The sequence below is a fragment of the Pseudorca crassidens genome, chromosome 2, assembly GCF_039906515.1.
Source record: "Pseudorca crassidens isolate mPseCra1 chromosome 2, mPseCra1.hap1, whole genome shotgun sequence".
Taxonomy (NCBI): domain Eukaryota; kingdom Metazoa; phylum Chordata; class Mammalia; order Artiodactyla; family Delphinidae; genus Pseudorca; species Pseudorca crassidens.
In genome coordinates, this window is record NC_090297.1 from 148,870,486 (window position 1) to 148,896,993 (window position 26,508).

At 39.3% G+C, this 26,508-nt stretch overlaps 1 protein-coding gene across 2 annotated transcripts in view; it reads right to left on the reverse strand.

Moving 5' to 3' along the window:
* The window catches only part of CR2 (complement C3d receptor 2), a 34,181-nt gene extending 8,368 nt beyond the window's left edge, over positions 1–25,813 (reverse strand). Inside the window, exons 1-24 of one of the 2 annotated variants that reach the window (XM_067729121.1) lie at positions 25,677–25,813; positions 19,490–19,669; positions 18,038–18,137; positions 17,525–17,610; positions 16,557–16,955; positions 14,470–14,646; positions 14,285–14,387; positions 13,563–13,648; positions 12,004–12,393; positions 10,413–10,601; positions 10,228–10,327; positions 9,918–10,000; positions 8,989–9,396; positions 8,211–8,387; positions 8,041–8,131; positions 7,672–7,748; positions 6,361–6,765; positions 5,798–5,974; positions 5,636–5,723; positions 5,197–5,279; positions 3,944–4,336; positions 2,719–2,904; positions 1,435–1,623; positions 93–116 (exon numbers count right to left, since the gene is read on the reverse strand). In XM_067729121.1, coding sequence (XP_067585222.1) covers positions 93–116; positions 1,435–1,623; positions 2,719–2,904; positions 3,944–4,336; positions 5,197–5,279; positions 5,636–5,723; positions 5,798–5,974; positions 6,361–6,765; positions 7,672–7,748; positions 8,041–8,131; positions 8,211–8,387; positions 8,989–9,396; positions 9,918–10,000; positions 10,228–10,327; positions 10,413–10,601; positions 12,004–12,393; positions 13,563–13,648; positions 14,285–14,387; positions 14,470–14,646; positions 16,557–16,955; positions 17,525–17,610; positions 18,038–18,137; positions 19,490–19,669; positions 25,677–25,734 — 4,249 coding nt within the window. In that variant the 5' untranslated portion in view covers positions 25,735–25,813. The remainder of the gene's footprint in view (positions 1–92; positions 117–1,434; positions 1,624–2,718; positions 2,905–3,943; positions 4,337–5,196; positions 5,280–5,635; positions 5,724–5,797; positions 5,975–6,360; positions 6,766–7,671; positions 7,749–8,040; positions 8,132–8,210; positions 8,388–8,988; positions 9,397–9,917; positions 10,001–10,227; positions 10,328–10,412; positions 10,602–12,003; positions 12,394–13,562; positions 13,649–14,284; positions 14,388–14,469; positions 14,647–16,556; positions 16,956–17,524; positions 17,611–18,037; positions 18,138–19,489; positions 19,670–25,676) is intronic. The other variant, XM_067729120.1, reaches the window with a different exon arrangement.
* Positions 25,814–26,508: the final 695 nt, after the last annotated feature.

Consider the following 26,508-nt stretch of genomic DNA (forward strand, 5'->3'; position numbering starts at 1 on the left):
AAATTAGCAGTCAGGATATAGGGCCTCACATTTTACATACATTTTTATAAATCACCATTAGAAGTTTTCTTCAAGTATTTAAGAAAACTTACCACAAATAAGAGGAACAAGTGAGCCTAAGGAGAATACAAAATCATGAAAATATTAGTCTAGTTGCATGGTTCCACATATCTCAAAGTCCCATGGTAATGTCCCAGAAATTAATCTCAGCCCCCTCCTCTCTAAGTCTACTTAAAAAGAGATATTGGAACCCTGAATTATACCCACTCTTTCTTTTTTTTTTTTTTAATAAATGTATTTATTTAGGGCTGCATTGGGCCTTCGTTGCTGCATGCAGGTTTTCGCTAGCTGCGGCGAGAGGGGACTACTCTTTGTTGTGGTGTGTGGGTTTCTCATTGCAGTGGCTTCTCTTGTTGCAGAGCATGGGCTCTAGGCGCATGGGCTTCAGTAGCTGTGGCACACGCGGGCTTCAGTAGTTGTGGCTCGTGGGCTCCATAACACAGGCTCAGTAGTTGTGGCGCACGGGCATAGTTGCTCCGTGGTGTGTGGGATCTTCCCGGACCAGGGTTCGAACCTGTGTCCCCTGCATTGGCAGGCGGATTCTTAACCACTGTGCCACCAGGGAAGTCCCTACCCACTTTTTCTTCATTTCTTATGTAACAACTCCCTTCGCCTTTACATTTTTTTTCCACCTTAATTAAGTTGGGGTAGTTCATCCATGAAAAAAAACAATAAAATCAGCTTTATAATCAGGGATTTCTCAGGTCAGAATGCAAACATTAACTGTTACAACAGGTTGGTTAACATATTTTTGGAGGCCCCTGTCATATTGCTAAGCACTTATAAATCAAGATTCAGCAATAACAGAAGTCTCAGCAGCAACTCCTTTCAAAATACAGTCTATATCTGTGGATTCAACAACCACAGATCAAAAATATTCAAAAAAGCAAAAAATTTCAGAAAGTTCCAAAAAGCAAAACTCACACTGCGAGGCCAGCAACCGTTTACATTGTTTTAGGTATAATAAATAATCTAGAAATGATTTAAAGTATATGGGAGGATATGCACAGGTTATATGCAAGTATTATGCCATTTTATATAAGGGACTTGAGCATCTGCAGATTTTGGTATCCAAGGGGGTCCTGGAACCAATCCCCCTGAGGATACCAAAGGACAACTCTATAAGGTTGTTAGTTTTGCACCTTTTAAGTTAGTGCTCTTCTCTCTTTATTTTCTTTCTTTCCTTCTCCCATTCTTAGAAAGTCTCACTTTTACTACAATAGACCACCGACTTCAAATTCGTCTGTTACTATACCACTGGTCACAGACCTATGTCAATTTAAAACCCAGGAGTCCCTAACATTGAGGGATACTGCTCACTCTCTTCTTTCCAGTGAAACAAGTAGGAGCTGCAGTGAAGCCCTTTGCACTTACTTGGGGATTTGCAAACAGCCAGGGGAGGGTTCCATCCGTGATCTTCCTGACACTGGCTCTGGGGACTGCCTTCTAGGGTATATCCATCTTCACATTCTAAAGTGATGACAGCTCCATACTGATACATTTTTCCAGGCTCCAGACCACTCTGGATTCCATTTATATGCTCTGGGAAGCTACAGTTCACCTCTGAAATTAAAGAAATCTAGTTGAAGCTGAGTCATATTTTGACATTTTACCAAGAACGTAGATACTGCCCTTAATGGAAAGGTTTATGGAACCAATTTAGTTTATTCTCAGTTAGTAAAACTTCACTGAAATAACACAAAATGATGTCCTAGGCATAGCCTTTTAGTGTCAGCCATCTACCTCAGGAACGTCCAGGTAATCATACTAGATTACTTTCCTTCTTTGTGCTTTAGTTTCTAAACCAATAATGTTGAGTAAATTTTATGGATTCTTAGAGAAATGATGAGGGCTGAATGGGTAACATTAAGACTTCTGAATTTTTGTTTCATCAACTTTGACTCTTATTCTCCAATTCTTCTTACATGTAAATGCTTCCTCATTTCTTCTTTCATCTTTTCAGTGTAGGGGCCAATAGTGTGAGATTTTGGATTTGAACCTGACTGTAGGATTTTCTAGCTGTGGGACTTTGTGTAAGTTACAAATCTCTCCATTCTACTGGGACCTCATCTATAATACAGGGATAATGGCACCAATCACTGATATGGTTCTCAGGAGGATTAAATGAGATAATGCATGCAAAGTGCTGTGCACAGAATCTGGCATATGGTAAGAAGTCTCAACTAATATTCAGTATTAATTCATTACTCATATTTCATATGCACTGCTAATGAAAATGACATTCTGAAACTTTTATAAAAATATACCCAAATCCGATCACCACTTAGAGGAAACATATTCAAAAGATGACTTTACTTTTTATGAGTATTTTGTCAAATGCACACTTATCATAACTGTAACCACAGTGTAAATTCAATCTGTACTTTAGTTGTTTGATTTACATAAAGACTTCAACTTTCCATATTTAAATGACTACATAAGTGATAGCTCAGATAGAGCCTCAGCCACTTTTCTTATTTTGCAGTATTTAGATGATTTCATCTATTAATCCAATTAAATTAATCCAATTAAATGCATTTAATTAAATGATCCAATTAATGCATTTATTTGGCTACTTTAAGTTGAAAGTACCTAACTGAATATATCTATTTGGGAAAAATTTTATTTAAAAAACAAGAAAACAAATAAACAACACACCTTTGCAATAAGGGACAGGTCCGTTCCAGGTTCCCTCATGTGTGCAAAGAAGGACTGCCTCTCCTACAAGCAGGTAGCCTCGGTTGCAGCTATACAGGATTGACATTCCGGGAGAAAATCGAGCTATGTCTCCACCGGTATGATTTCCGTGGGGGATCTTAAACGGACGTTGACATCCTAAGAAAGCTTAGACACCAATTTAAAAAGATCTTTAATTTATTACAGAGGAACGCATAGCCAGCAAATGGGTGATAGCGATACAGAAAGAAGGCAGGCAACAAGCCAAATAGTCAGTATCCAAAAGTATTCATTTAGCCCAAACCAAACAGTACAGGACAGAGATTTGCATTTCCTACCTATATCATATATGATCTGAAGACAAATGTCAAATGTAAGATAATGAAACATCAGTGGTTACAGCCCACAATTGTAGTCTATCAGAGAATAGTAATCTTTTCTTTTCTCTTTAAATGGTAAAAAGGCTGTAGTCAAGTGTCACACCCTCAAATATCTACAGGAGACAGGAAGTGAAGCCACCAGATATGGTAAGTCACAGAGCACCTGTCCTTCTAAAAATGGCAGCCACTGCCCAATTCAAGATAATGGTACCTTGCAGGAAAGCAGAGGGGGCCCTCACTGTATCACAGGTTCACTGTTTGCCTTGGATGGTGGGGATGGGTTTCATTTAAAATAATACTGTGCTAGCCAAAGAAAACAGTTTTGAACTCAGTTCTTGGTCGCCAGGTGGCAGCCTCTGTTGTAGATAGCCACTGATAGGAATAAAACTACCGATAATAACTAAAATTACAAGACAATTCAGTGAGTTTTAAGGCCAGCTCCATTCTCCAGAATACTCAAAGATCCCTTTCTGGCTGGTATCACAGCCTTAAATATCAAATTATCAAGCAATATTACTGCCAAACATTTGCCCAAAATGGTATGTGCATTTTCCCCATTCTAAAGTAATAAAAGTAATAAACTTGGGAGACTCCATCAGTTTCAAAGTTAACCATTATCCTTTCATGTACCTTTTTTCAAAAAGCTTAGAAAGAAAAGGGAAAAAAAGAATGGGCTGAGAAGATAAGGCAAGGCAGGTATTTTGTAAATAATATGACTGCCTTAGATTTTACTTGCTTTTCTTTAGGCGGCATGGCAAGTGCAGGTTCAAAACCCTTTTTCTTTATTCTGTGCAACATCCCATATTTTAGTCCTGAAAATATCTTACCCTTTTTGATACAAGTTGGTACACCTGGCACCCATTTGTTGTCAGTATGACACCTAATCAAGTGACTCCCATTCATGATGAAGCCAGGATCACAGGCAACATGTACTATGTCATTGTGGGAATATGAAGAACGAGTTTTATTCAGCTTGTATCCATGTGTGACTTCTGGATTAGGGCAGTGAGTCACAGGAGGAGATTTTATGCACTGTGGGGGAGGTCCACGCCAAGATCCACGTCCTTTAGAATCACTTATGCACCGTATACTTTTCTCTCCCAGAAGATAGAATCCTTGGTCACATTCATAAGAGACTTCATTTCCATACAGAAAGTGTTCTGCCATTACACCCCTGTGCCTCCCATTGTTAATCACTGGTGGAGGTTGACAGTGGATAACTGCAGAAGAGATTAGGAAATTCTACTTCAGGTAGTACACCATGGTGGACAGTCTTCAATCAGATACTATAAAACTAAATAATAAAACTATGCAACTGCATGTAGTGCATGTAGCTATTAAGTTATTTAAATTTTAGATGCTAGATTATGCTTTCTTTTAAAAAGCTTTATTAAATTTTTGACTACATGAATAACACATACTCATTCCAAAAAAAGTTCAGAAAATACAGTAAAGTATTAAGAAAGGAATAAATACAGCTATGTTCTCATGAAATAGAGAAATAGTCTATATTTGTTATTTTTAAAATTTTGAGCAATTAGCAGGTATATGGCAAATACAGTCATTCCTCGGTATCCACAGGGGATTGGTTCCAGAATCCCCCATCAATACCAAATTCTGAGGATGCTCAAGCCCCTTATATAAAATAGCATAGTGTTTGCATATAACCTACGCACAACCTCCCATATACTTTAAATCATCTCTAGATGACTTATAATACCTAATACAATGTAAACACTGTGTAAATAGTTGTAAATAAAATGTAAGTGCTAGGTAAATAGTAGCCAGAACATAGCAAATTCAAGTTTAGCTTTTGGAAGCTTTCAGGATAAAAAAAAATATTTTTGATCTGCAGTCGACTGACTCCATGGATATGAAACCTGCAGATACAGAGGGCCAACTGTACTCATTTCCTACTTGACAATTTTGTTTCCCAATGCTAGTACCATACAAACACTAAAACATGTTTCTTATGTACACTGAGCTAGAACACATCGACTGTTAAGGTATAGATTAGCTCTGTAGTGACCTGTTCTCTTTAACCCCCTACAACCCACTGACAACTTTTTTTTTAACTTACCTTTACAAAGTAGAATCTTTTGGAACCAAACCCTATTCCTATCATCTTGACATTTCCGATAAGCATGTCCAGTCAACCGGTACCTAGAGAGAGATTATCATACGTTTTCTCTTCCTAAAAATCACATCTCTGAAACCTAGCCTCCTCAAACCACTAATACAGAAGCACTTCTAAATAAGAAATTTGGCAGAAAGGAGTCAAAACTCCTGGCCCTTCAAGTAAGCAAACTACTTTAGACTTAAGAGTTACTCCCAGCAAAGCCATTTCCATGTCAAGAAAGGACTGAAAAGTCAGAGATGCTACTTAGGCCTTTGGAACCTCACAATCTCTGTTAGTGTGACAACGAGGAACCTCTAGAGGGAGTCACCAAGACAAACTGAGGCTAGAATTAATGCACAAAGCAAGGTGGACACCCTTTCTGAGAATGAATCATACTTACCCATCTTGGCAGGACATATTAACTGGTACCACAGGTGAACCAACTGGAACCTCTTGAAGACCTTCTTTCAAAGGTTGGCATGGTGCTTCTAGAGGAGCAAAGTTGGAATTACTTATACATGCCTGATATAAAAGAGAAAGACAACTCAGGAACTGAAAGTACCTTCACACCGAGGGGCAGAAGGACTCCAATTTCCTGAAGGCATACAGTGAATGGATCTGTTTCCCACAAGCAAGTAGCCAGGATCACAGGTGTAGTCTACAGTCATCCCAGAGACAAAGAGGACCCTATTTCCACCTGTATGCCGACCATGGTGGAGCTCAGAAGGTGGCTGACAGCCTAAAGAAAAAACTTCCCACATAAATACCAACAAAAACTCAAGAACACTAAGTATACAACGTTTGACAATAGACAGTCTGAAACTTTTAAGCCAAAGATCATCAAGCTCTTATTCATTACTGAATGCTTTCTGCTCTTTTGAAGGAACCTGGAACCTTAAAAAAGTTCCTCTCAATTATCTACCCTGACTGTATCCCAGATCCAAGGGAGCATTTGCATAAAGAATATATACAACAACACACATAGACTGTTTTGTTACAGAATGGAAGAAATGGGACAGTAATCTGTGCCCCCTTGCTTTTTTCCATAACTCTAGCTTTGGGTGGGAGATAACAAACAAGAATAAACAAGTAAATACCTCATTTTCCTCTCCACTGAGTTTTTACCTTTTTCACAAACTGGTATTTCAGGATCCCAGGTGTTATTGGCTTTGCAACGAACCTGATTGCTGCCCTTCAAAGTAAATCCATTATTACACTTGAATATCACACTGTCATTGTAGAAATATGGGGCTTCCTTGCTAGATATCTTGTATCCATTTGCAATGTGGACATGTGAGCACTGAACAGCAGGGAGGGAAAGTTTACAGACAGGAGCGGGGCCACTCCAGATGCCCGTCTCTTGATCGTTGCTTGTACAACGGATGGTGCTCTCCCCAATGAGGTTGAACTTCACTCCTCTCTCTGGCCCGGGGTTACATGTGTAAGTGACTGTGGTACCATATAGGACATCTGAGGAACTCCCTGTGTGTACTCCATTGTAGATAACAGGGGGTGGTGGGCAGGTGATATCTGGAGAGATGAAAAGTTACTGTACAATTCTGTTCCAGTATTAAACACCAAAGAAGAGAAATGAGGCTGGTATGAATCTTTTGTTATCAGGTTTCTTGAAGGATATGGGTGAGATGTGATGATATGCATTCTATCAAAGCTCATTATGACGCAAAATTCAGTTTAAAAGATTTCATAGGAAAGATTTTTGTAATGTGTTAAAAGTGAAGATGTAGATCAATATCATATTGTGAGGCAGTAAAGTCTGATAGCAAATTATTAATTAAGAAAAGAATTCTTTTTTTAATAACCAGCAGGTCAATAAAAGGCACGGGGGATAGAATTAAACTTTTTTGAGATGGTACATTTTTTTGCTGTGGTGATATGACAGGCTAGCCAAGAATATTTATTGTTGATTGAACATCTACTTTTTGACAGGCAATTGTCTCATCTGCAAAGGAGGGATAGTACCATTTAATTATAATAACTTTGAGGTCTGCAGTCTGATGCTAATGTTACAGATAAGAGGCTAGAGTTCAGAGAAGTTACATAAATTGCCCCCGGTCAATAAGCAGCAGAAATAGAACCTGACTTCAGATCCCACACCAGTTCCCTTTCTCTCCACTAAACTACAGTGTACCCAAGGATGGTGGCTCACATACTCATTGACCTCACTACTCTTATTCTCCCATATCACAAAAGAGAATCAGTAACTAAATGCATTTAAATTAAGTGATTGTTAGGCTTTGAAGTAAAAGAAAGCAAAACTGTGCAACTATAACTGTTGACACAGTGAATAGAATGGAATCTAATATTCTTAATCCCATAACATGCCTAAAACAGAAATCTCACAGGATTCTAGACTCTCTGTTATTCATATTTATAGATCTCACATTATTCAAGATCCTTTGTTATTTTTCTACTCACCTTTACAGAGACGAATCTCCATAAACCAAGGAATTGTGCCTTGGCACTGCTGATAAACACTCTCGCTTAGCCGGAACCTAGGGACAAAGAGTCATGACATTTTGCCATCTGGTGACCACTAACCTAAGCAAGAGCTATTGGCTCAATAGCAGACACATTACTTTCGGTACAGGAATCAATAGGAACAAAAACGTAGCCAGCAGCAGCATGACCCACTCATTGCACAGCATGGTTTCCGTTAATGGAAACATAGTGATCAACACTTCCATGAACACGTGACAGGGGGGTCTTTGAGATAAACTCCTACACAGAGCTTGCAGTGTAACTGATAAACCAGACCTAGTTCAGACTGAGACAGTCCTCACTCACCCTTCATCACAAGAAGAGTTGACATCTAGTCTAATAAGTTGGTTCTTGGGTTTTTTAAAGACTTGCTTTCCTATAGGTTCACATTCTGCCACTAAGAAAAGAGAGGAGGATGAGAAATCAACTCAAGGCAATCTCAAAACCAAAAAACATCGACATTCAAAGCCTGGAACCTTTGCATGTTGGGGCAGTGGGTATCCACACTCCCTCAGAGGTACAATGTATGGATTCTTCTCCCACCAGCACATAGCCAGGGTCGCAGCTATATTTTATGGATGTTCCAGGGTCAAAGCGAATCATGTGTCTATCTTCCTTTTGCCCATGGAGGATTTTAGGAGGAGCTTGACAATCTAAAAGAAAGACAGAGAATTTTTCTTATGTAAACAATGATAGAAAGAAACTGAGCCACAGAAAGTGACATTTATGCTACAATTCCACTCTGGTGGCAGTTGTACAGTACAGAAGTAATCTTGTAGCCCAATTTTGGGTAATTTTAGACCAGTGGTTGTCAATTTTTTTTCTGCATTTAGGCAGCTGCAGATTTTTTTTTTTTCCATTCCCACTGGGTGCTCCAATTCCTCTGTTGTACAAGGAATCATCTTGTACATTTCTAATGGGAGATTCTGACCTATCTGTAGGGTTATTTTGCTGAAGTCAAAATCACTTTTCTTTTAAGAAATCACTGTTAAGACAAACATTTTTCCCAGTTGTTTCCCCTTTAAAGAAATAGGCAACTTAGTGGTCCCTAATGATTTTTTCCCCCAAGGATAATCCTACAAAATGAATGAGAGACAGTGTTTAAAAAGCCTTCTTTATAATTTATCTTCACTATATTTTGTAAAATTGAGGGGACTGGAAGTTGGAAAAGGCCCTGCTGAAGTCCATAACCCCATCTCTAACGCTTCAGAAGGATGAATCAGTGGCACCTGTTCCGAGCATTGGAATACCCACCCTTTTCACAGACTGGTACCGATGGTTCCCATGTGCCTTGGGCATTACATCGGATTCCCTTGCTGCCCTTCATGGTGAAGCCAAATACGCAAGCAAATACCACAGTGTCATTATAGGAATATTGATCTTTCTGCCCGGATGATATTTGGCCTCTTAGGATCTGGGGAGGTGGACACCGAACCTCAGAAACAGAAAGTTCACAGCGTGGGGCAGGGCCGCTCCAGGTCCCAGTCTTCTGACTATCAGTGGTACAACGGATAGTTCTCTCCCCAGTGAGAATGAAGTTCACTCCTTGCTCTGGGCCCCGGTCACAGGTGTAAGTGACTGTGCTTCCATACCGAACATTCATTGAAGAGCTGCCCGTATGTCTTCCATTGAGAATAGGAGGAGGTGGTGGGCAAAGAATTTCTAGGAAATTACAGAGAGAGATGACAAGATTCCGACTGTACTACAAACAAAGAATGTCTTGGGTGTTGCTACATGCCACTCTCACATCCTGGGTTCAGGGACAGTAATATTGGAATCTGTAATGAATCTGTCAAAGCGGCTATAGCAATATAATTCAGAAAGTATGATTTAAAACTTTATTCCTGAATATATCTACTTTGCTGATCCTTTGATTTCTTTTACCAAGTATATAATCTCCTTTATGTGCATGGCCTGGCTGGCAATTGTACATAGTTTTCAGAGAAAGAAAAGCTTAGAAACCCTGTTTTACTTGAGTAAGCAAAGGACAAAGAGGTAATTCAAGGATGGTTTCAGTGAAGAACATATCCCTTAAAGATCTAAAGATCTCTGGGGGAGATCTTTGCTCTATAAGATCCTATATAGTAAGAAATGCATGAAAACTTTCAGTTAAGCTGAGAATGTGGTGTCCTGTTGAACCTCTGGCCAAGGAACTAGTTGCAAACCACAGTCACTTAACCTACCTTCACATACTGGAAATTTGGTCCAAAAAGTACGCTGTCCAACAATTACACACTGGCTAGAAGGTTGACCTTGTAATCGATACCTGGAGACAAAGGGAGGTCATTCAGAACTATTAGGCAGAACAAAACCCTCTATTTAAAATCCAAATTCACTTAATTTGTGGGCACCAACTCCTTTTATTGGCATTATCTCTCACAACCTTAAGCTGCCCATCGACCGTCACAGAGAAACCTTCTGCAGGTTTCACAGTACACACCATGCACACATAAGTCAAATGAATTAAATCTCATAGGCCCTCTAGACACTCACCCTTCACTACAGAAAAAGTTCACAGTTGCACCAACCCGAAGACTTGTGGGCCTCTTTAACTGCCCATTGAGAAATGGTCCTGGAGGCTTACACTCTGCCTCTAAGAAAACAAGCCAGAGATGAGCAAAGTGTGGCAAGTAACATAGTAGCCCAAATTCTTAACATTGATTGTAAATTTAGGGTACCTTTACATGTGGGAGCGACAGCACTCCAGTCTCCCGAAGACAAACAGCGAATGGTCTTTTCTCCAAGAAGCAAGTAACCAGGTTCACAGCTGTAGGTCACAGACAATCCCGGGGCAAAGGAATCAACGCTCTCCCCTGTGTGATACCCATTGGCGATTGTGGGAAGTGATGGACACTCCAGGGAGATATCTTTACACACACACATTAGGAAAAATGTCATCAGATAGCTCCTTCACAGTCTGTATTTTGACTTAGTACATACATCCAAATAAATGATACATGGTCTATGCTAAGCAGTCGTCATTAATTTTCAACTCAGTCTTTTAAAGATCAAACAGGTATGGTTTAATTATATCCATTTTATACCACAAATAGTACATTATTTTTTATTTTTAGTTACACTTTATGAATCACATTTGCAGCGTGAAAAACTTCAATTACCAAAAAAAAAGTCCATTTTCACTCATACTCTCATTCTACCCTTAAGCCTATTTTCTGCTCCAAAAGTAGCATGTTGTTATTTATGGGGTTATCCTGCCAGATACTAGTAATATAGTGTTTCTGGATCCTATATGTGATATATCTATACACATATTTTGGGTATGTATGTATACTCAATACATATTATTCTAGGCCCTGCTTTATTTGCTTAATAATCTATATCTTTCCATGTCAATATATATAGGCCTATCTAAATCTTTATAATCTTTAATCCTATCTATAATCTTTAATTGTTTTGCATGGTCACCCCACTTGAGACTATCTTCAGATCTTCCCTCCCTCCAAGACTATATATCTGTTTACAGACAGATAGAACCATATTTTTCTAATAATAATTTTTCGACCCTTTAATCAATTTAGAATTTATCAATATTGTTCTTTATTAAGAAAATAAATACCTTATTTTGATGGTATAATTTTTGTCAAATATTGCCGGTTCCCATAATTACATAACTGAAATTCAGATTTAGAGTTCAGCAGCAACATAAACCACACCAAATAATAAGGAAAGGAAGAGCTTACAGTAGTTCTTATTTTCAAAGTTACTTGATTTGAAATGTTATGGCTTAGGACATGAGTTTGAAAAATAGTGGATCACTCAGAAAGTATTTATAGAGGCCAAAGAGAACAGCACATCATTTCTGCCAGACTATACTAACAGCTTTTATAGATCAATTTTAAATCCATTCATTGTGTTTTTGCTATTAGAGCCCACATTTCTTCTCGTTTTAACAATAACCCAGATATGCAGTTGAAAACTGTAAAACCCAATTCCCGCAGTCCAAACAAACTCTGGCCCCCATCCTTGTGGGACTTATTCCATTCAATTATTAGGTGTGTTTAGTTAGATTTTTCCATTACAGTTTAAAATTCTTTGCTCTACTGATGTTTGTTGAATGAACATTTACATCCCTCTACAACCAAGAAAAAGCCAGGAAACTGTAATTTTCACCCTTTCCGTTGTTTCCTCCCTCCACCCTTACCATTCATACATCCACACTGTTCTTCCTTCAGAATGATACCAAACTTAATCTGCACAGAAATGCGAGGCTCCAAGCTCCTGAATCAGTTTTATTTTCATTCTACTCACCACTCTCACAGGTTGGTAGTGGTGTTGGTCCCCATGTTTTATTTGCTTGGCACCAAACAGTTTTGTTTCCTTTCATGGTGAAGTTGGCATTACAGGTAAATGTCACAGAATCACCATGTCTGTATGGTGGTCTAGACATTTTATTTCTGTATCCACCTGGTACTATGGGCTCAGAGCAAATAGAATTTTTATTGTAATATTCACAGATAGGAGCAGCTTTATCCCAGATTCCATTTACATTGTCTTTAGTTATACAAAAAAGAATACTTTCTCCAATGAGGCGGAAGGCACTCGAGCAGCTGTACCTCACCACAGCGTTAACAGCTATGGGACTAGGATAATAACTATTCCGCCCATTTTTGATACGAGGAGGAGGGTCACAAAAAATCCCTGCAAAGTAGAAAAGAAAATATGTGGTCATACTGATCATGACAATAAGATTCAAATTTAGGTAAAAGTCCAAATATAGGTCATGTCACTTTTTCAGAAATAGACTTAGAAATTTGTATAATTTATTTCTTACTCATAGTCCCTGCCTGTCCCCAAGTTCCTAAATTCTTACCTTTCTCTTGATCCTCAGCAAACAAAGCAATATAGGACTATAAACCATCTTGACCAAACAATAACAATGAAACAGAACTTATTAAATAGTTCTGTGTCCAATCAACTTTAATAATGAAACAAAAGGCAAACAGTACATGAAAATAATATGTTAATGACATACTAATCACACGTGGAGAGGCACATGGACTAATGAAATCTGGGCTCATTAGACCTGGTTTCAAATCCCCACAGTCATTCAATAGCTGTGTGACCTTAGGCAAGTCTCACCCTCTTTAAGCCTCAGTTTCCTAGTCTAGTATAATTCAATGTTGTAATGAGAATCCAGTGACATAAAACTACCTGGAAGGGGCAAGTACAGTACCTGGAACATACTAATTGTGCAGTGCCTGTTTCAAACACACAGCTGGTGCTATAAGTAGTGAGACCACATTCTGTCCCGTTACAAAAGATACTGCAGCCTCACTGCAAGTCATTTGTCATCCTTTGATGCTGGTCCCAGTTGAAAGACCCACAGGAAGTGATCAGAGGTTTGGAATAGTGACCTCATACCTTTTATTTATTTGTCCTAATAGGCATGAAGAATATTAATTGTTTATAGTTGTGTTGGTATATGCACACCTTTCCTGAGTGAGTCTTAGAATAAAGGAAAAATTGCCAACCTCCAAAACTTCTGGTTGATTTCCATTTAGCTCCAAGAATTGCTCATCAGATGAGGAAATGGCATAAGAAGACACAGCCAAACCATTTCAGCACATCAGTGTTATTCATTTTCAGTAGGGGTAACTTTCGAGAGCCTTTATCCTTATACACATAGAATACTCAATACCATATGTAGTCAACTGAATAAATTTAGCTTTGTTCTGCATTCTAGAACATACAGAAAAGTGGCATATATATGTTCATATTGATAAGATTTTATAATTGATAAATGCATGAGAATACACCAAAAATCAAGAGGCACGATCCATACTCGATTATTTTTGCTTTCTACTCACGTTCACAGACAGGAAACTTATTATTCCAGAGTACTCTCATTCCTTCTGAGACACACTGACTAGAAGATTGGCCATTTAACCGGTACCTTAAACAATAAGGGGCAGCAAATCATCACCAGAACAAAACAATTCTCGGTTGCATGGAATTCATCACTTCTCTCAAGTATATGGTATTAATGGCCTCTATTTTTATAAGCATTTCTGGCTTAAGGAAAATGTCTAAGATTGTGAATCAGCCAAGCTACGTGAGGACTTCAGACCAGCTAAAAACACAGAGAAAACAGTCCTAATGATCTGTTCTTTTCTTGAATTCTCTCTTTCCTCTTTGGCATCCAAATATCAAGATTTTCTTGACCATTAGAAGAGCATAACCTCAGTTCCTAGTAAAGAAAACATCAAAGACTTTGTTCCCTAATCTCACTTCAAAGAGCTCCTCTTACTGAACCCCCAACATCTATTCAGACTCCATAATAGAAGCCTTAACTTCGGAGCCCAAACTTTGCTTTTGCACATGATGAAAGGATAATTCTCAGCTTTGGCTGGCCATGCACAATATACACATTTGGAGAAAATCAATGGAATTTGCTTAATAACAGAATTCTTAATCATAAAGGGTAAAGAAAAGGAGAGAAAAGAATTTTAACTACCTTTAAAGGTCACACTTCGCAATGCTTAGCTATGGATCATAGGCCCCAAGTCAGGCCCCATCACCTTGCACTCACCCCTTATCACAAACAAATGCAACCTCTGCCCCAAGCTGGAGATTAGGAGGAGCTACCACATGACCGTTGAGAAGTTGGTCTGGAATGGCATCACATGATTTCGCTAGGAAAAAAGAGACAAGGCTGGCACATGAAGAGTCAGGAAACAGCTAAGTTTCCTTGAGATGGAATAGACCTTTAGGCACCTTCACAGTTGGGGGCTGGATGCCTCCAGGTTCCCAAGGAGGTACACTGCATAGGGTTAGTTCCAATGAGAGTATAGCCAGGCTCACAGCTGTAGGACACTTCCTGTCCAACTGCAAAGAATTCCTCATCCAATCTGTTATAATTACCGTGGTAGATATGTGGAGGTGGTAGACACCCTGAGAAAAGAACAGGACCAGAGTCCTTTTATTTCTGAAATAAGAACTTTCTTCTCTACAACCTAAGCCAACTTGAGGTTGGCAGGAGTTGGATGAAGGTGGTCATGTCAATTCTCCAAAGTATAAGGCAGACACTATTTTGGGTGAGGTGCAGTGGGGCTAACATGTGTTACATATTTTAGACACGATCAACCTTGCATCTATCTTCCTTCTGTACCTTGATCTATGCCAGGAAACATTATTCCCATTCATCATTTTCCCATTTCATTTAAATGGATATACTCTCATTAATGTTGTAGCCAAGGGAATCAAACTATTATAATCCATTTTTACCACCAAAAATCTCCTCTTTCTTCCTGCTTCCCAAACCACTGATGAAGTTTCTGAGCCTTATGGGAGGCGCTCCCAATGTTGCCAGGTTTTTAGTAAGTCAGGCACTTCTCAATAAGAGTAGGGGAGAAAGGGGGAATGGGGGAAGTGACTTGATCTTAACTCTAGCCTTATTCCATAAAGGCTACATTTTTCAATAGGAGAATGTATAATACCTATAGTAATTTGAATCAAATTCTGATCAGCCCATTTCCCCCATTGGCCTGGCCAATAGGATTGAGAGTTTATTTTATCCTCATTTAAATAAAATCTAATCACATATGATTTTTTTAACGTCTGTATTGGAGTATAATTGCTTTACAATGGTGTGTTAGTTTCTGCTTTATAACAAAGTGAATCAGTTATACATATACATATATCCCCATATCTCTTCACTCTTGCATCTCCCTCCCTCCCACCCTCCCTATCCCACCCCTCTAGGTGGTCACAAAACACTGAGCTGATCTCCCTGTGCTATGTGGCTGCCTCCCACTACCTATCTATTTTACGTTTGGTAGTGTATATATGTCCATGCCACTCTCTCACTTTGTCCCAGCTTACCCTTCCCCCTCCCTGTATCCTCAAGTCCATTCTCTAGTAGGTCTACATCTTTATTCCCGTCTTGCCCCTAGGTTCTTCATGATCTTTTTTTTTTTTTAGATTCCATATATATGTGTTAGCATATGGTATTTGTTTTTCTCTTTCTGACTTACTTCATTCTGTATGATAGACTCTATGTCCATCCACCTCACTACAAATAACTCAATTTCGTTTCTTTTTATGGCTGGGTAATATTCCATTATATATATGTGCCACATCTTCTTTATCCATTCATCTGTTGTTGGACACTTAGGTTGCTTCTGTCTCCTGGCTATTGTAAATAGAGCTGCAATGAACATTTTGGTACATGACTCTTTTTGAATTATGGTTTTCTCAGGGTATGTGCCCAGTAGTGGGAATGCTGGGTCGTATGGTAGTTCTATTTTTAGTTTTTTCAGGAACCTCCATACTGTTCTCCATAGTGGCTGTATCAATTTACATTCCCACCAACAGTGCAAGAGGGTTCCCTTTTCTCCACACCCTCTCCAGCATTTATTGTTTGTAGATTTCTTGATGATGGCCATTCTGACGGGTGTGAGATGATATTTCATTGTAGTTTTTATTTGCATTTCTCTAGTGATTAATGATGTTGAGCATTCTTTCATGTGTTTGTTGGCAATCTCATGTGTTTGTTGGCAATCACATATGATTTTAATCATATTAAAATCTCTGATCATTAGCTCTGGTACTACCTGCATTTTTTTAAAATGTCTTCTAATTTCCCCTACATTAATGCATATCTAGCACTGTCCCAGAATATAGTAAATTTCCCAACTCTTCAACATTTAGATACTACTTTCAAAGTTTACTTTTAAATTCTTTAACCAGGATACCCAACTACATACACTGTCTTTATCCTCCTCTTCTCATAGGTACCATGTATCTATTCCTCCCAAAGTCTCAATTTATTTCTATGTCCCCAAAGTTTCAGCCCAACTCACCCTTGAAGCACCTTGGCAGTGGAGGGTTCCATTTGCTGTTTGGTTGGCACCATACTGTGTTGCTGCCTTTCATGGTAAAGCCGGGCTTACACTTAAACATCACAGAATCATTTAAGGAAAATGAGCGTCTAAATCCAGATTCCATAATTCCATTTTCAACTTCTGGAATTGGGCATTTGACTACAGGAATACACCGAGGGGGAGGGCTGTTCCAGATGCCAATTCGATTGTCTTTGCTGGTGCAATATATTGACTTTTCACCCACGAGGTCAAACAGCTTTTTCCCATTCTGTCCAACATGGCACTTATAAGTAACCACCATTCCATAGTAAAAGTCCTCGCTACTGCTGCTGTAAAAGCCTCCATTGGAGATGGCTGGGGGTGACTCACAAGGAATAGCTTGGGGAGGATGGGGTACATAGGAAAAGAGAGAAGGCATTTAAATATTATACCTTCTGGGAATTTTGTCTTAACTCTTGCAAACCAAACTTCCACTTAGCCTACAATTAACCCCTATTATTGAAATTCTGTATCCTCATCTCAAAGATGGTTCTAAATGGGAAGTAGCAAGGTAGGAAGATACACAGAACTGGCCTGATAAAAACCCACAAAAATCTGATCTGGTCACCAGTCCTGAACCCCAAAGTACAGATAAACTGTTAAAAAAAGGCACCTAGGTTGGCGAACGTTTTGCATGGATTAAAGTTGGCAGTGTGTAATCTTGTGGCATATTTTAGATTTGAGCACTTATTCACTATGAGATAATGTATCATCAAAAGACAATAAGCAAAGGAATGTGTAATGGGATTGGGGGCATGGAAGAAGATAAACCACAGATCTGTGTTCAGAACTACTCAAGCCAAGTGTAACCCACCTGGCTACTTATTTTGATGTGTAGATGCCCACTTTCTCTTTGGAGGGGGACAAGAGGAATTACCTAGGTGCAATAAAGGGAAAATTCTACTCACATTCACAAAAAGGCATTTCCTTATCCCAGGTTACAATATTGTCTGAGATAATACATGTGGCAGAGGAGTCACCAATGAGTCGATATCTAAAGACAAAGAGATGAGTGATCATCTCCCAGCTGGACATTTTAGGAAAGCTTAGTTCTTTTCCCACTGAAAGAATGGCAAAGAATAGAATATCATATATGACAAATAATGGTGACAGATTAAGGACTCATACAAAAGATTCAACAACCTAAAGACAAATGAAACTTGACCTCCTGGTCAGTAACACTGAAGATTTAAAATTGGAAGAAGAATAGCCCAAATCTTTTTCTCTTCTAGGGATCCTCTCTACTAGGTAATCCTGAAGAGTTGCCTCTGGAGCAAATCAGAGAGGTGATTCTCTTTTTACTTATCTATGGTTAAGGGTGGGTGGCAATTACTCAGCTCTCTTTTGGAAGATGGGTGATTTCGGGTTGAAACTAGTGTTCTAATATCCATGTACTCTGGAGATGTCTCCTGGCAACTCACCCTTTATCACAAGAATATGTAATTGTTGACCCAAACACGATACCCCTGGGTGCAAGGACAGAGCCATGGAGGAGTTCTCTAGGACTCACACATGATTTACCTATAAGGGAGAACAAGACAAAACAGGATTTGGGACTGGGATTTGGGGGATGTTTTGTGTTTTACATTAAATTCCAACCTGACTGGACTTGCTGAGTAGTCTACTTATGTTTATTCAAAGAAATTTGGGGCATTTACAAAACTTCTGTCTTCCAAAGGATCAGTCAACACCATAACACTATTTGTTTAATGCATGTAGTCTATGTTTCTGAGCATGGATGCAAACATTATTTGTAGTCAGCCATAATTTATAATCTCTATTTCCCCTTTTTATATTCTGTCAGTTGATGGCAACATCTACCAAGTCTTATGGCTTAAAACAAAAAAAACTCACAGTCATCATTTCCTATCTGTAACTCATTTTCTCTACCCCCTGTCCTTAATTCAATAGATCACCAAGTTTTCATGACTGGATTCCAGAAATCTCTTTCCAAGCCAACTATTTTGCCACCACTATAATCTCTCATTGGATCTTCGAGTAATAAAATTTACCTTTCTAATGCTGGTCGCCATTGGTCCAGCACATCTTCTATGCTGCTGCACACATTATCTTTCAGAAGTACAAATGTGGTCACGCCACTCCCCACTTTCAAAAACTTACAATGATTACCATTGTTTATTGGAAAAGAATGCATGGCCCACCACACTTAAACTCCAATACACTTAATCAACTACTATTCCTCATCATGCACCTTATATTCTAACCACTCTGAATTTTTCTGTTTTCCAGAGACATCATATTCTTCCATACCTTTATGCGTTGGCATATGCTGTTTCCTCTGTCTGTAATGCCTAGATTTCTCTATCCTTCTAGATAGTACTTATTATTTACTTCTCTATGATATCATAAAATTTTATCTCTATAAATAAAAGAAATTACACCATAGTACAGTATTTGTTTAAAAATCAGTCTTTACAAATAACATAGGACTTCCTCAATGACAGAGACTAGCAGATTAATTTTTATATCTCTTCCAAGCCCCACCATCTAGCCTAACGCTTCATACCCAGTGGTTACTCAAAAATATTTCTTGAATTGAGTTGGGTGAAAACTAATATGAGGTGAAACTAATATTCCTTGTATACTAACTTCTAAGATCACTGTAACGCAGTACAGAGACCATAGAACAAGGTCATGAAGATTATAGGATAAACAGGGTTGGCCAGCTGTGCGACTTAACCCCAATACCTGATACTTAATACCCTTAGGAGTAAAAGAAAACATGGAGAACCTAGGAGCCCTTTTCATTTGAGATTACTTACTAACTTTCTCATCTTTTATCTTGAAAATAATAGGTTAGCCCATAGAGACATGCTATAGACCCAAAGATTCTTCTATTACTGATTACTCACGTTTACAGACTGGCTGAGCATCTGACCACTTGGAGGTTTCTAGGCAGGTGATAAAGAATGACCTCTTGACATACCCAGGAAGACATTCATATTGCCAAGTTGTCCCAACAGCAAACTCAGACTGATCACTCTGAATTTTAGGCTTAGCAAAAGGATACCTTGGCAGGAACTTACACTGACCTAGAGACAAAGACCACAGGAATATCAAAACTAAGAGAGACTAAAATCTCTATTCGGCTTGTTTTGTCACCAGTTACAATGACAACTTTGATCTTTAGACAGTAAACCCAAGATGTCAATATTTTCTGGGTCAAAGAAGATATTGCGGTATGAATGCATATTGAATGCAAGAGAAATAAGCTCGGGAGTTCAAAGGCATTTTAGGATAGACTTCAGAAGAAGAGCTGGAGAAAATCATTTTTTAGTAAAATTCCATAAAGGTCCTGGAGTTGTTCTATCGTCTTACAACCTCATAAATAAAAACTAAAACCTTATAAGTAAAAACTTTTCTGGAAAAGCACAGGAAACAAGTATATCAGACCTTGAAAGCTCATCACATGCATGATCCTCTAAAATTACTTTAATGAATTAACATTACTATCTTAGTCATTAAACCTTTAGGTCCTAGCAAGAAGAAAATAGGGTTGTTTTTTATTCTTTATTATTTTATTCCATTAACCTAGTAGAGTAATATACCCCCAAAAGAGTTAATACTTCCTGATGGGTACCAGATAAAAGGAGCCAGTTTTTTCAAGACACTTCTCTGTGACTTAAAATAATTATGATGATGATGATGAAGATGAAACAAATCTTATTCTAGGAGATGGGTAAGAAACTGTAACACCCAGATACTTGAGGATGTACCTGGAAAAGAATTTTTCTAGGTATGAAAGAGAGTTCAAGTTTCAACTCCAGAATGGTGGTATATTTGAATATCAAATTTATAAATCTCCTTTTTCAAACAAATCTGAAACTGATACAGGTGCAAGTCAAAGAACAAACATGGACTAACTGACACAAAGGTAAACACAGAACTCCCAAAGTTGTGGCCAGACCCAGCCTTTTTGTGGCCCAACACTTCTGTTGGAGAAGTCATATGGACAGGATCTAAGAATAGCCATTACTGTTGGGACCCAGATCCCACTGTAGGTCTCCTATTTCTTTCCTCAACTCCTTTGGTTTCCTCCATTAACACCTACAAATGTTTCCAAATGCATACTTTCTCAAAACAGCAAGACTCTATAGGGAAAGTCAGGGTTTGACCTCAATGAAGACCAACTTCACGACCCTGCCATTATTTGTACTAATTCACCCTAATCAAATGATTTAACCTGTAATTATCCAATGTGAATAAGAACAATCCTAAATAATTTTCCACAATCTGAAAACCAATTTGGGTTTACAAGATTTAATCAATAGTGATGACATGGACCGAGAAGTAACCAAGATCTTGAGGCAAAAAAAGTAGAAGGTGAAAGGAGATAAGAATCATACTTTCTGGATGAGAAACAATGGGAAATTTTTATCTTCAATGAGACTTAGGGACATCTCTCTCTCGGGGGACACCAGCTCTTATTAGTAATGATATTGCCAAAATTCCAGGTCACAAGACAGAATTTCCAGCAATCATGTTCTCTTCCATATCAGAAAAGGGAAAGTTAGCCTATGAACCATTAAGTAACATTAATTTTCTTAAGAGTCATTGGACCCTCTTCACATCTTTTTAAAATCAGGAGTAAACATCAGTGTAGATCATGACTGGATCTAAAATAGAATATAGTGACAAAACATTGACATACACATCCCTTGAACCATGTTAAAAGTAACTAGGCAAAGGACTTTCTAGAGAACAGAAATACATTTAACTCTTTATTTGTGTCTAAGGGGATTTACCTGGACTGGCTTAGAAATCCATTTGAAATGAATGAAGAACAAATATACAAGATGATCAAAATAACCCTGAAATTTAGGTCAGATAGCAGGTAGGAGGAAATATTATTATTGATAATGAGAATTATTATGATCAGATAACATAACACTGGGTTTCCTGTCTATCTGATCATTTTTGAATGATGGGTGTGCATATGAACCCAGATACTGTCTTAAGCACAGAATATGCATCAGTGAACATTAGACACAAGGCTCTCACATTCATGGAATTTATATTCCAATAGAGGGAGAGGGACCATAAATAAATACCAATAAATAAATAGATGGTAGGTAAAGGAAATAAACAGGGTGATGTAACAAAATGTAATGCAATGGAAAAAGGAGGGGGCAGGATGGCATATGACTTCAGTTATGATGGTTAAAGAAGGCTTATGAAGAGGAGACATTTGAGTTATGACTGAAGGATAAGAAGGTGCCAGACAGGTAAAGTGCTGGGTAAAAGCATTTTAGGCAGAAGCCTAACAGCAGGGATGGATTTACTATACTTTAGGGGTAAACGGAAAGCAAGTGTGGCTGGAACTTAGTGATCAGAGTGAAATGGAATCGAGTTAAAAAGCCCAGAAGGTAGGATTGCACAGGGCTTCGTAGTCCACAGGAGGATGTCCCCATCTTATTCTGGGTAGGAGTCACTGGAGAGCTCAAGCAAGAGAGTCACATGGCCTGATTTAACTTTTTAAAAATATAGTCTGGCAATTGGATGGAGAATGGACTGGACTTTTACTTTCAGAAGTAGGGAGTGCAGTCTGGAAGCTATTATAGTAGCTTAGACCAAACTAATGAAGCTTGAGCACAAGGAGACAGTGAGAAATGGGTGACTGTTGTACTTAAATGTGGGGCTAAGGGAATGAGAGGATTCAGTAATGACTTTTAGGCTTTTGACTTGAGCGACTTGGTTGATGGTAATACCATGTACTGAGATTCATCAGGCAATAAAGACAGATAAAGGTCTTGATCTCATAGAACTTGTATACCAGTGAGGGAACAAGCAAGTAAATGAATAAGAAGGTTTTATATGATGATAGGTGCTCTGTGGAAAATAAAACATGGTTATGTGATAGAGAGTGACCTGGGGAATAGACTACTTCAGGTAAGAGTCAGAGCGTCGCAGAAAAGTGTCAGTGGAGCTGAGATCTGAATGTTGAGGAGACAGGTAAGGGATGACCCATAGAAGAGCATTTTAAGAGAGGAACACCTAGTGCATAGCTAAACAAACATGACTCCACTTAAGGAATAGAAAGAAGGCCAGTGTGGCTGGAGAAGAATCAGTGAGGGAGGAGTACAGAGAACTTCAGAGAAGCAGAGGCCTGGAGTTGAGGTTAAGGAGCATGGATTTTGTCCTAATGTGATGGGTAGCCCTTGACAGGTTTTAACCAGAGGAGAGAAAAAGATCTGATCTCAGATGGAGGTAGATGATTGGAAAATAAGGGAATTCCTACTTGATGATTTTATTTTCTTAGTGTTGGTTAAGGTGAGGCAGTCAGTCAAGGCAAGAGTGAAATTTAAGAGCACAGGAAATTTGAATTGGCTTATGCAAATAGATAAAAGGAGAAAAATGAAAACACTCTGAGAAGGAAATTTGCTCTTTAAGACACTTGCTTCAGAATTTTCCAGAGTGCTTGTTAAATCTCAGCTTCCTGGGCCACCCCCACCCCAAACATATGAATCTCTGGAAGGTGAGATGGAACCCAGAAACCTGTATTTTTAAAAGGCTCCACGATTCCTCAAAAAATTAACAACAGAACTACCATACGATCCAGCAATTCCACTTCTGGGGATATATACAAAGGAAATGAAAACACTAACTTGAAAAGATAACTACACCCCCATGTTCACAGTGGCATTATTTACAAATGGAAACATAGCCAACTCATGGAAACAGCCTAGGTGTCCATCAATAGATGAATGGATAAAGAAGTTGTGGATGAATATATACAATGGAATATCATTCAGCCATTAAGAAAACAAGGGAATCCTACCACTTGCAACCACATGGATGGACCTTGAAAGCATTATACTAAGTGAAATAGTGAAATAAGTCACACAGAGACATACATATAATGTATGATCTCACTTTTATGTGGAATCTAAAAACAAAAAGACAAAGTTTGGAAAAAAGATCAGATTTGTGGTTATTGGAGGCAGGGAGTGGGAGGAGAGAGAATTGGAGGAAGGTGGTCAAAAAGTTCAAACTTCCAGTTATAAGAAAAATAAATACTAGTGATGCAATGTCCAACACGATGATTATAGTTAACATGGTTTTATGATACATAGGAAAATTGTTAATAGAGTAGATCCTAAGAGTTCTCATCACAAGGAGAAAATTTTTCTTTTCTTTTTATTGTATCTATATGAGATGATGGATGTTAACTAAACTTACTATGGTAATCATTCCACAATATATGTAAATCAAACCATCATGCAAAAGTCAGGAGGGGGCGTGGGTATAGCATGAGCAAAGGACTTTGGGGTGTCAGTCAGGCAAGAAGATGAGCAGTGCATTTGTGATAGGAAGCAGTGGGGAATCAGGAGGGGCATGCTTAGGTGAGAGCCAATTACCAAAGGATTGAAAGGCTGAAGACAGATCTTTTTTTTAATTCCAAAGGCAGTAGGAAGCCCTTTTAGATTTTTGAGCAAGGGAGTGGAATAATGAAAAAAAATGTTTTTAAATTTTAGTTTTCACCATTGGAAAAGTTAAAGACTGGTATCAGAATTACCTGTAAGAGAGGAGGTTGTTACAAAGGTAATCATAATGAATATGGTTAGAATATTGGTGTAAGAATAAGACAAACAACAGAAGCACATTAGCTGTGACAGTCGACAGAAAGGTAGACCTGATCTTTCGTGCATCTGGAGTTAAATGACCGAAAGGGTGGTCCTGCTCTGGTACTGGAAGGGGATGCTCTGGCATCCTTGTAGGGTACAATGAATTGACAGGACTGGAAAAGAAGTTATTTTCAATTGATAGCATCCTCTCTGAAATTTAGAAAAAGGAATGGAATTCTGGTAAGAAGTCAGGTCGGGAACTGTGACACACGGAGGTGTTAGAGAATGCTGTGAAAGTGTTTGTTCAAAGAGTTAACATGCAGGAGAGAGAGAGATGAAGATAATGGTTTGGGGAAATGTTCAGTTAAGGGTCAGGATAAAGTTGAATGTCAGGAAGCAGACAAAGTGAACTGTAATACAACAAACGTATGCACTGTCCCTTAACAAGCTGGGCGTGGTCAAGCTTAAATGCTGACTCCATCAAAACAGGTCCAGACAGTCGTCTTATTACTGGCATCTAGTAGTGACATCCAACATCTAACTTTCATTTGCCTAATTTCATCTGATATTCAGGGCAGCCAAGTAAGGGTAGGGCTGCTTATCTCTAGTTTCATTTTACCGATGAAGAAACTGAGGCGAGGGAGCAAAATGACTTGCCAAAAGTCACACAGTATTGAGGTCTGTATACAGTAAACTTCTTAATAAACTGGGAATCCAATGTACTCTGAAAATTATTAAAAAGTTATACCTATCTTATCACTTAGAGACTCCAATGTTTAAAAATTACAATACTTCTTTAAAATTAAGCCAGTCTGAAGGAAGAAAATTATAATAAACATTTAATGACACCTTCTGGAGCTCTTACCATTACAGAAGGTAAATAACACAAAGAACTGCAGTTTTTATTCACGTATCAACTTTTCTAAATAACTCCAGATGTTTGTCGTTTAGACCCACGCCTGGGGATCAGACATTATTCTTATTCTGGGAAGGCAGCAGGAGGCTGTGCTGCTTTTACCAGGCAGGAGGGAGTTCAGTGTGCACAGAAACTCCCGCGCCTAGCGGAGCATGCAACAGATTCGCATGCACTCAGCACGAGTAGGCTTCGGATACGTGTCCGGGCGTTAGAGCTCAAAGACCTCCAGACCCAGAGCGCTGAGCACCTGCTGAGTCCCGGGGGCGGGGAGCCCGGAGGGCACAGAGCGGGCACGCCACGCCACAAGCCACACTGGGCAGATCACATAGTGCAGATCACATAGTGCGTCTCTGATGCAGCCTGCAATTCTAGTGGTCCCAGCCCAGGAGGAGCGAGCGGGGACGTTCAGGACCAAGAGATCTCGGGGTCCCCCAAAGCGAGCGAGGCATGCAAGACTTCCCCGCCTTCTAACTTTTGCCTGTCTCCTTTGCATCGCGGCACAGAGTCCGTCCCAGCCCCAGACGCGTCCCTACCTCCGTGCTCCCATTCCCAGCTCACCGAGGACCCCTGGCACGGCGAAAGCCAAGAAAACCCAGAGCGGACCCGAGGCGCCCATGCCAAGGCTGCAGCCCCAGCGGCTGGATGCGTCTGTCTGAGACCCGCAAGCCTCCGGCAGCTCCGGGATGACAGGGCTGGAGAAGGGGGCAGCTGCAAGCAGGGGAAGGTGGGCCCTTAAGTAGTGTCTGGCACCACGTGCTAGCTTGAGCGCGCACCTGCTGGCTGCTGGGGGCGGGACCACGCGGTGAGGGCTGCAGAGCGGGCGAGGGGTTGGCCGGGGGCGGGCGGGCAGAAGAACTCTGATTCAGTCTTTGGCTCAGACTCTACTCGTCAGTGCAGTGGCTTTCCAACGTTTTTGACCACGCCACCCAGTGCATCCACTTTTGTCTCTCTGGAGAACTGAAACAAAATAGTACTGGCTTTACTAATGTACAACGCTCGCTTCCATTCTATTCTATTCTGTTCTATTCTATTATCAACGCCTTTCCTTTCCACTCCTCCCCTTTCCTCCCATTCCCTCCCTTCCCCTTCACTCCCCTCCCCCTCTCTCTTGAAAATTCTGGTTTGGATTCGCTAAATTCATTTCAAAAGTTATTAATGTTTCCAACCCTCCGTTTGAAAACCGTTTATTTACAAAGGAAACTTAGGAACAGCAACCAGCTCTGCTATTCTTTTCTTTTTCTTTTGAAGTAATTACTACAGAAAAGTTGCAAAAATAATACAAAGAATCCCTATACACCCATCACTCGATTCTCCAAATGTTAACATTTTACTGTATTTTCTTTATCATTCTCCATCTCTATTTCTAGATAAATAGCTATAGTATAGTTAT